The sequence below is a fragment of the Pempheris klunzingeri genome, unplaced genomic scaffold, assembly GCF_042242105.1.
Source record: "Pempheris klunzingeri isolate RE-2024b unplaced genomic scaffold, fPemKlu1.hap1 Scaffold_324, whole genome shotgun sequence".
NCBI lineage: Eukaryota > Metazoa > Chordata > Actinopteri > Acropomatiformes > Pempheridae > Pempheris > Pempheris klunzingeri.
In genome coordinates, this window is record NW_027255239.1 from 15,559 (window position 1) to 26,181 (window position 10,623).

Consider the following 10,623-nt stretch of genomic DNA (forward strand, 5'->3'; position numbering starts at 1 on the left):
GGTCGTTAATATCTCCTGCTCCCTGAATGTGAATCTCTTCAGTCCAGTCGGGCAGCGCTCACTAATATCTCCTCCCCTGATGCTGCGCATCTGTAGCTGCGTTCACGTGAATGCAGCGTGCTGTGGACGACTCAAACTCGATGTCATTAGTCGTTCAGGTGAAGGCAGCGTGGACAGCTCAGACTCGTGGGGCACACAGGTGACACATCAAGGCAGCGCAGGCAATTTGCATATAAGAACGGCTCGCAACTGCGAATCGGTTCTCATCGTTCACTTTAAAGAGCCATTCAAAGACTCGACTCGTTCGCGAACGTCACATCTGTAGTGGATGTTGCTTCTGGGTCTGAAAAATGAACCCACTGTGTAAGTGAGAGAGTAAGGAGAGGGAGACAAAAAAAGAAGTCTCACTTGATTTCTTACCTCAGTAACATTTTTCTAATGAGTATCAATCAATCTCTATTTATATAGTGCCAATTCATAACAGCGTTATCTCAAGACGCTTTCCATAAAGAGGATGTAAAGAGTAAAGAGTATGTGCCCTCAACAGCTAGTTTCAAGTCTTCAACAAGAGAGCACGATGTTCATTTAGTAAATTCTGGTCCTATTCAGAATAAAATACAGGATAAATGAGTGACTACCTTGTGACTAAGCAATCACTGTTTCAGATTGGTTAGGTTTTATGGCAGGCTAACCAACCGTAAAACCAAGATGGCAATTTTGAAAATGGTTCTCAGAGAGGCTATGCCCATTTCCTTCATCTACACTTCCTATCTAAACAGTCTATGGACTCATCTTGTGGCCACTGTAGTTACTAGAGGACCTTCCCCTTTAAGGAAGGTGCCTTGTGGGTAACCTGTGCCAGTATGACGTAGTTCTGCAGGTGTTATGGTAGAAGAAGATCTTCTTCTTACCAATATAATTGGTAATATATATATTATTACCAATATATCATCTAGCCTACCTGCAACCACAGTAAAGCATGCTATGAGTGGTAAGTAGTAGGAATCAGTGTAAAGGTGTCCAGAGAAGCTCAGGTTGCAGCATAATTGCTGCCTAAGAGGAAATAACATTCCTGTTAATGAGTGCCCCGACGCCCACACTACCATCCTTCATCAGCAGAGTTGGTCTGGACTGCTAAGGCTAGTTACCGGCTACAAGCCAGGCTAAGATAACCTAAATGAATCTAAAGAAACCAGTGTGCTCCTAACTACAGTTAGAGGCTACAAATCTGGGAGCTCCTCCAGAATCAACACTGCAAGAGAAAGAGGAAAAAGTGTAAGATTGTAAAGCCCTATGAGGCAAGTTTTGTGATACTGGACTATATGAATAAAACTGAAGACATGACAGAAAACACCAGCTTTTATTTAACAGAATACAGACTCATCCCATTTGCAAAAATAAATCTATAATACACAAAATTGCTTGGTCTGAAAATCGTCATAGAGGCATCTTAACCCAGGAAGAGCCAGAGAGGGTGAGGGAGACAGAGAAGAAATCCACGTTATGTAACATGAAAGAGGGAGAGACAGGAGAAAGCCTATTATATGTGAGAAACACCATTCTAAAGCATGCCACAATGTAGAATGACTTATTTTCTTACTTATAAAAATGTGGGTTCACTTCAACAGTCCAGTTCACACAAAATTCACACAAATGCAAACAGAGTTTGGTTTTAATACTACCACAATCTAAGGGACAGGATAGTCTTCTAGATGTATACTACTGTAAAAAGTTTATCCTCATGTAACAGACCATTTAGCAGCTGTTTTACATCCAGCTGTGACATTTCAACCAGCAAACAAAGAGTAACATCAGCATTCTATCGTGTTCCAGGTGTTGTTCGTGGCCACCAAATGAATATAATATCAATACTTGCTCACTTTGTAGCTCTTTTCGCTCTGACATAATATTTTATTGGCATGTCATTTCCTAATAATCTCCAAATGTTTTCAGAAAAATCTCACTCACTGAAAGTTTCCTAGAGTCATGATCCCATACTGACTGCTACCATGTTATTGCTGTTTTGCCGGGCACATTTAGGATAATGGGAAAATACAAAATCACTGATTCTATTTGGGCAGCTTGGCCAAATAAAAGCTTCTTCTGCTGACTGTGTCATGGCTGACAAAAACCTCACAATCATTCTTAACTAACAACCACAAATTCCACTGTGACAAAACTGTGACAAACTTATCCCCCAGTACCATTTGTGAAATGGTGCTCTACCAAAATTTGTGTTCTTCATGTAAGAACAGATACACGTAGGAGCTACGATACGGGCTCCAGTTAATCTATAGGTTGGCAGCAAAGACAATGGCTAAGACATGCATGTACACATACATCAGTGGAAATAATATCAAGTAAAGGTACATAATCTCAATACTAAATGTAAACATACAGTAAAAACACACTAGCTGCTGGAAACAGCCTATATATTGCAAATCAGACAGTGACACAAAAATTCTAGCCCTATCTGAAAGAGGAATGGATTTGTTGGTGCTGTGAGGTGGAAGTTTGGAGAAAGGGAGCATGATACACATCACTTCAGACAACATTGTTTGTTTACATTCTTGTTCTTGAAAGATGCGCCCTGTGCGTCATAAAACAGCGATTGGTTAGGAATCAACGTGAAGTAAATTCACAGCTATAATGTATGCTTCATCTGATCCAGTCACCATTTTAACATACAAAAATATTGTGTAGTATAAACCTGCTCGGTTTCAAACGTCTCCTGCAATTCTGAGGCTCTGTCCACTCTTTTAACTTTGTTGATTTGACTACACAACTCACAAATTATGCAGAAAAGTTCAGCTTCAACCTGTCTTACTCGCCTTTAAACCAATCCAAAACTCAATCAATTGACATATAGCCAGTCATTTCAGAGGTCAGCTGCAGCCCTGCCTCCACCTGCCTCCACCTGCCTCCACCGTGACTCTGTGCTGGATGAGTTGCTACCAGGTTTTTAATGACAAAAATATGACTCGAATGCAAATCATGTTTATGTCATAATGATCCATATAATAAGAACTGCTTATCCATACATGAGCAAAGGGAGGAGGAGTGATGGTGTTTGTTTTCTAAACATAAGGCTTACAAGAAGAATGCTCATCTTTAAATACTAAACCTTCTTATCACAGATGCTATGTCTCACACTGTGGGTCTTCTTTGAAATAGGATATGATATCCTCCATCTTTCACCTTTTTCAGTCACAATAACAACATTGGTTGATGTTAAACCGACATGACTGAGCAGTGATTCACAGATTAGCTAACAGCTTACTCCTGAAATGTACATATACAGCTTATATTATAATCAGCAAAGTTCAAGTGTTACCTCATTAAAACACTGGTAGGGATAGTGGAGCAGAATCCTAACACTGGCGGGAAAATGTCCTACAATCCGTGCCCAGATCTACACCTATACTGCATTACAATCCCTGCAGAAATGTGTGAGCCTGGTTCCACATCTCTGAACTGCGTTCCCCAATTTTAAGTTGGTCCTGGACCAAATTAATACCCAAGACTGCATGGTGGTTGTAAATAGCTCTTGTCCAGTTTAAAGTTCTTTCTGAACGGCTACATGCATCCATACCAATAACTAAATACTTGCTTGGCACTGCATATTTATTCCACACCATTGTGTTGGCAACGAGTTACTTTGCAATGTTAACAACACGTCTCCTGCTGACTGTATCTAGCCAGAGTAAAAGGACTGTTGCTCCTTGGCAGTGCTAAATATTTGACTCAAGGCAGGAGGACTAGACTAGTTATGAAGCTTATTGGCCCAGCCAAGCAATGACAGCTTCAAATATCTCTGTTCAGTAACTGATCACAACGTCCCTTTTGTTTCTTTGTCCATGTTACAACAGTGATAATGTCCTCTGAGGTGCCATGATATGGAAAAACGGGAAAAAGTTCCCCGAGGAGGGAAGCCTTATTTTGCGGGAAAATATTCCTATTTCTTTCCACATCAGAGCACCTTGTCGAATTATTGCTGACAGTATTTCCAGATCAAATCATCAACATTTTCTTCATTAAAACATATATTTTCCATATTACTGAATTTTCAATTCTCTGTAGAACCTCTTAACTTCTGCTAATTGCATGCTGGCTAAAGCCGGCTTAGTGAAACTCAAAATGACTTCAGACTCAGAATGATGTAGACCAGGCTATGAATTCCTATCACATCCTAATTTCATGGGGGAAGAGGGAATATCAGATTCAAAAACAAAAGGGTATCATTGGGACTTCGTCTGAAGTTGGTACAATTCTCTGATTGGGTAATTGTTCTCAGAGAATATTCATTTTCTGTGGCAATTTATCATATTGTTACCATTGATTATAGGACATTTACATAAAGTTAAACGTTTCTAAACTCCCCATGTATGTTGCACCTCTGCACCATTGATGGCCCTTCTTCCTTGTGTTGCAAACTTCCACTGACAGTGAATTATATCTAGCTGCATTTGTATCTTTGTAGCTGCATGAGTAAATACACTGCTTTAATCTAAAGAACTGTGATGATAACCCTTTCCAAGCTTTCGAGGTATTTTGCTCTTGTTAGGATCTCTCTCACACACACACACACACACACACACACACACACACACACACACACACACACACACACACACACTGCCCACTGTCCCTCAGTCAGCTTTGTCCTTCTTCTTCAGTGTGACTTTACTTGCCACCGCAGATCCCACTGCTCCAACACCTCCCGTAACCATGGAGACGCTCCCTTTGACCAATCCTGCGCTGGCTGCTGGCACACTGGTCACGGCTGTCTTGGTAAGCTCAAAACTTTTAGTTCCTACCCACGCGACACCCCCCAGGGTAGCACCAACAACATTTCGAGTCATGCTGAAGAGACCGCCACCGACTCTCCACATGACTCCTCCTTCTAGCCCGGGGTGGTCCTTATCTGTGTTCGAGACAGACGGAGACAGACAAACAGAGATGAGTCACAAAGAGAGAGGCACTACATTCACATATGTAGGACACCCTGACACCCCCCCCCCCTGGATGGCAGACTTAGCACTCTGGGCCTATATAGTACTGCAATTGGATATGGGACTTCCTCACAAATAGACCTCAGACAGTTCAGTCTGCGGATCACACCTCCTCCACTCCTAAGCCCCCAAGGGCTGTGCCCTCAGCCTCCTCGTGTTCCCACTGTACACCCACGACTGCAATCCCTGACACGAAGAGAACTCTGTTGTGCAGTTTGCAGACGACACCACCTTCATCGGACGAACAGTGAAAATTCCTATTGGGAAGAAACCAACATCCTGTGGTGCACAGAGAATAACCTCCTGATCAGAGGCAGCGAAACCAAGGAGCTCATCGTTGATTTTAGAGAAAAGGAGGCAAAACACCCCCCCCTCTGTCTACGTCAGTGGATTGGGGGTGGAGGAGTTTCAGGAAACTAATGAGAGCAAAATTTCCATGCCAGGGTCTCGTTCTCTGTTCTCCTCAGCTGAGCATCAATAAACATTGCTGGATAAGATAGAGTCCGATTAAATCTGAAGATTTCCTTCACCAGTGATCCTTTTGCGATGAGGTGCTTGTGCAGAGCCCAAAGAATACTAGAAGACCACATCCACCCCAGCCACAGCCTGCCCACCCTGATGCCGTCTGCCAAGAGGTAGAAAAGTATCTCTGTAAGACTGTAAGGCTCTTTGATTTATCCTCTGTACATCATAAAAAAGTTTTTTTGATTATGTAGGACAAATAAATGAACATTGTACCTTGTCCACTCACACACACACTAGAACACACTAGCTATCACTGTAACTTCTCCAATCCTACCAGCCCCATCACCATGTCCACTCTAACGTCACACATATTGACACACATACCTGACACTATCAGATATACATTGGGAAAAGAATTTAGACCTGGCCTGACTTGGGTCTAAGGTCTGGTCTTGGTTACCAGGAACCACGTCGACCTGTGAAGATCGCAAATTCTCAAGATCTAGTATATGAATGTAGTTCCACACCATGTGGGTGTTCCTCTTGTAGGTAGGGGGGGACTTCCTCCTGTTCGCTGTCCTCACAGTTGTGGTGGTTGTTGCAGTCTACCGGAGATGAGCTGCTCTCCTCCTCAACCTCCTGCTGTGAAGTCAGCACCTGAAAGACAGCGTCAACTCAGCGTTACAGAGTTCAAATAATTGTGCAGAGAAAAGTTATTTACTGAAGAAGAAATAGCCCCGAAGGAGCCGTCCACAGGAAGGTGGATCAATATTCCTGGGTGACACAGCTGTTAAGTTCTCCGTTAACTTAGGAGACAAAATATTACATACTTTCAGTGAGACTGCTTTACCCATGGTGTGAAGGAAAGATAATCCAGGTCCTTTTTAATCAAATTGATCTCAGTAGACCATAATAATAAGGCAATAATGTGAATTCATCTGATTCATCCACACAAACATGTAAGTGTGCGTTTGTGTGTATTGCTCTCTTACCGACCTTATTATATCATACATTAACTCACTTGATGTTTGTGGGGGCTGTCACATTTTAACAGTCGACAAAGCAGGTATTGGAGATGTATCCCAAACTATCATGGCTGGGCCCCCTGGTCACAGAGGAGCAGTGATGGGCTCGTCGCATGTTTTCAATCAAACTAAATCCAAAAGGGTCTCAGACACATTATTACAGTGAAATAATATTCCTGCGGCAGCTTCTGATTCTACCATACTGTACATTTACCTAAACTATCATTTGTTGCCAAGATAAACCTACAATGAAGCATTCGGTTCCAAAGACACAAAGAACACAGGATGGGAAACCAATATATTCCATCACACACACACTAACTACACATCAGTCCTCAGTCCCTCTGAAGCTGAGGTTAAGGCTGTGGACCCCCCCCAGAGGACAGGCTCTGGTGCTCCAGTGAGGACACACTGGGTGCTGGGGGTTCTCTGCTGGTAACGTTAACTTGCTCTGGGCGACACACACACTCACACACACACACACACACACAGACCATACCTCTATCACGTCCGCACATATCTTGTGACTTGACACAGCTGCTGTTACAGTCCACTAAAAGAAAACCGAGGTTTCTCGCTTACCTTCATTTTGTTAGAGAAGCAGCCCTGAAGCGCTCCCTGCGTGTGTGTGTGTGTGTGTGTGTGCGCGCGCGCGTGTGTGTGTGTGTGTTTTTGTCGCTCCTGCTTCTGTTGTTTTGCTGTCAACCTGAAAGCGGAAGTGACGTAGTGTTGTTTACAGTGCGCTGGGTGTAATGGCAGCTGAAGGCCGCACGGTGTCAGCAGAGAGCGGAGTCAGTCACTGTCACCATGCTTAGTTATCGCTCAGAGCTCCACTCATGATCGCGTGGGGGTGTGGACCATAAACCTGCCGAGGTTCTGTCAAAAACAGTGGTGCTGTTATATGTGGAATGCATTTTAGATCATTGGGAAATACAGCGTTCATTTGGACAAACAGCTGGTGGCCAGCAGCAGTGAACAGTGTGTATGTATGGTGATGAATGAACAAACATGTGACCCGGTGCTGTGCTGGGTCTCCTTCATGTGTTATACACTGGTGATTCTTCAACTATCTTCATGTTTATGTCCCTAGCAGAAATAAGAAGAACAAAAACACATTTCTTATCTTTTCTCTTTGTGGCACTCACTTAACACCAAAATGAACACACACAAAATAAGTCAATGTATATGCCAAGAAATAATGACTGGTCTAGTCATTGTTTCTGTTACATGTGTGGTCCTTGCTGTATATCCTTTGTCCTCACATTTTGGACAGTCAACCCTGCTAATCTTTTTTATTTAACATTGACCTAACATTAATTTTATATACAAATGACACTTACATGCCAATTTTAATGAAATGTATCATGTGTTGTAAGATACATTAGTGTTTTATGTATTTTTTCATAAAAAGAACACCTGTCCCTTGGGGTCACTGTCATTCCCATCACGCTGTGCAAACTGTAAGTTGTGGGAGTTTTTTGAAGGGTTGTACCCTTGGTGATCACAGCAGTAGTCATGTGACAGGAGAGCACATGGCTGCAGGACGAAGCTGCTCCATGGAGGGAACTAACATTAGAAAACATCAAGGTCATATTTTTGGTAAATTGAAGATATATTTATTGGTTGTCATTTCCAAACAGCTCGTATATCCTTTAAAGATAGAAAAAATAAGAGCAATAACATTTTATAATGTGTATTTTGTGTTTAATTAATACACAGACATTAGCATGCTAATGTAGCATGAGATTGTTTTAAAAGGTGACAAAATGTCATTTCCATCACTTTGTTTATTGTGATGGAAAAGACATAATGTTCTGGGAAAGTGTTACGGCTTATATCACTGAAAATATTCTATGTTAAATTAAACAATTAAACAAAACACTTTAAGGGTGGTGATATATTGTATTGCGTTTTTGTCCCACCCCTACTGTAAACCTGATGTCATCAAAACCTGTCCCCACATGGAACAGACAACGCACACACAAAGCCGACTTATTGAGTTCAGCTGGACTGTGGAGTGTATTTCCTGTTTTATTGTGTCGTTCAACTCTTCCCTCTCGTTTCAGGCTCCTTGACCTTCTGCCCTTGTGTGTTTCCCACTCCTGTGATCTGCCCGCCCTGATCGTTTCCACCTGTACTCTCCTCCTGCACCTTTTTATCATCTGTTTGCATTTTGGTCCATCTTCTTGGGTGTGCTTCTGGTCTTAACAAAATCCTATAAATTTCACATTTTATAATTTATATATTATGCTTCCACTGTGAAAAAACAGAAAAAATGTTTGCTTGTTTTTGAGTCCAGTAGGAAATAATTCCAAATGGTGGCCTTAAAGGTAGTCTGCCGTATTGTTGTCGGGTTTTTTTGTGAGATGTTTAAGGCAAGGTTTAAGGCAAGTTTATTTGTATAGCACCTTTCAGACTCGAGGCAATTCAAATCGTTTTACAGGGACATAAAACACAATGAACACAGAAAAATTAAATTGCACGTAAAAGATAATAAAAGCACAAGAAAATAGATAGTTATTATTAGTTAATAGTTAACAGGAAAGTGCTGCCAGTGAGGCAAAACGGAGCAAAATGGAGCTCCATAGAAACAGTCGAGCTGCTTTTGCTATCGAAAACTGACAAAAAGCATGGTTTTTCAGTATCACAGGAAAAATCAATTAAAATGGATGGTCATAGCATAAACCGCTCATATTGTTGACTTACTAAACACATGTTTTTGACCAGCAGGGGACCGATGTGGACTGATAAAATACAGAGAGGATAAGGATCAAATCTGGTGGTTAAATGTTGAGTAATGTAGCGGTTACAGTTAAAAAACAGATATAAAATGAGAGATAACAGCACAGCGTACGTGCTTCCAGGTCCTACTGACAGAAGAAAAGGTGTGATATAAACAGATAATTCCATAGAAATACATCGGTTTGAAATTCGTGCTCAGACACAAATTCATAGATTAACCTTTCATGACTATTTCATGAACTTCCATGAGACTGGGTTGCAATATAAGCCTTCAGCAACTCCACAGCATCAACACGCGCCTCTTTACCAAACTTAATTGTTTGCCTTAAGTGATAAATGCAAACAATGGAATAAACAATGAACAAACAAGATGTCCTTCCATTGTGAATTTGGAAAGTAGCAAGTTAATCTAATTGTGGAACAGAACAGGAGTCTGCTCTTCATTTACTCTTTATTTACTTTTGAGAGTTTTCCCACGTGTTAGCAGTAGAGCAAAACACTGAACGTTATCAGGATCATGCTTCCACTGATGATGAAGAGGAATCTACTGATGAGGAAGAGGAATCTCCTCAGATGAATGATGGTTTCCAGCCATAGGATGGAAATTGTCTCTGGTCTTTCATCCCTCACAGTGGCAGAAGACAAAAGTATGCAGTGTCTTATATTGATGCCATAAAGTCATTTTTTGAGCTATTTCAGCTAGAGGCATTTGAAAAGACAGTGCTGGACATGACAAACCGGGAGGGGCAAGGTGTGTAAGCCAACAAGTGGACAGGATAGACTTACAGACATAACCAGGTCTGTTGATTCTTGCTGGCACACACCTTCTAGTGAAGAAGCTATGGCTCGTTTCTGGCATCCCCAGTCTGGCTCAATGATATTTCGTTATCTCATGAGTCTTTCAGTTTAATGATTGGAACACAAGACCAGCACAGTCTGAATGAGACAAACAAAAAAAAACAAGTGGTTGTCCCCTGCCACTGATGTATAATCTTAGCACTAACGCCACTGTGAATGAGGACTTGGTCCTTTGCCTTCAATCAGTAAGTAAACTATGCCTGAAACATTCAAATATAGACTGGTAAACCTGCTGATGGAAAGCCTGAAGAGGAATGTCAAAAGGACAAAGAGTTGCTGAAGAAAAAGCTGACCATGGTGGGACCAGTAAGACTGGACTGCTGGTGGGAAGAGACCGGGTTTGATTTAGATTTTATGTGTTCTTTCACTGAGACAAGTGCTCTTATGTCCTATGGTCGCAAAAAGAGAACAAATGTGCTTCTAAAGAGCACTTTTCACAGGGATCATCCTGGGCTGCAACCATAATCAAGGGGAAGTTGACAACCTTCACAAGGTATTGCACAATTTTCATGCAATACTTA

General features: G+C 41.7%; 1 protein-coding gene and 1 long non-coding RNA gene across 2 annotated transcripts; both read right to left on the reverse strand.

Moving 5' to 3' along the window:
• Positions 1-1,341: 1,341 nt before the first annotated feature.
• On the reverse strand, positions 1,342-2,967 carry LOC139225504 (uncharacterized). The gene is made up of 2 exons (XR_011587125.1): positions 2,928-2,967; positions 1,342-2,889 (listed from the first exon to the last, which is right to left on the reverse strand). It is a non-coding gene; the product is annotated as an uncharacterized lncRNA (long non-coding RNA).
• Positions 2,968-4,093: 1,126 nt separating this feature from the next.
• LOC139225505 (transmembrane protein 263-A-like) lies at positions 4,094-7,195 on the reverse strand. Its single transcript, XM_070856315.1, has 3 exons — positions 7,085-7,195; positions 6,005-6,134; positions 4,094-4,924 (listed from the first exon to the last, which is right to left on the reverse strand). Exons 1-3 carry the CDS (start codon positions 7,088-7,090, stop codon positions 4,650-4,652), a joined length of 411 nt encoding a protein of 136 aa, XP_070712416.1. The 5' UTR covers positions 7,091-7,195; the 3' UTR covers positions 4,094-4,649.
• Between the last annotated feature and the right edge of the window lie 3,428 nt (positions 7,196-10,623).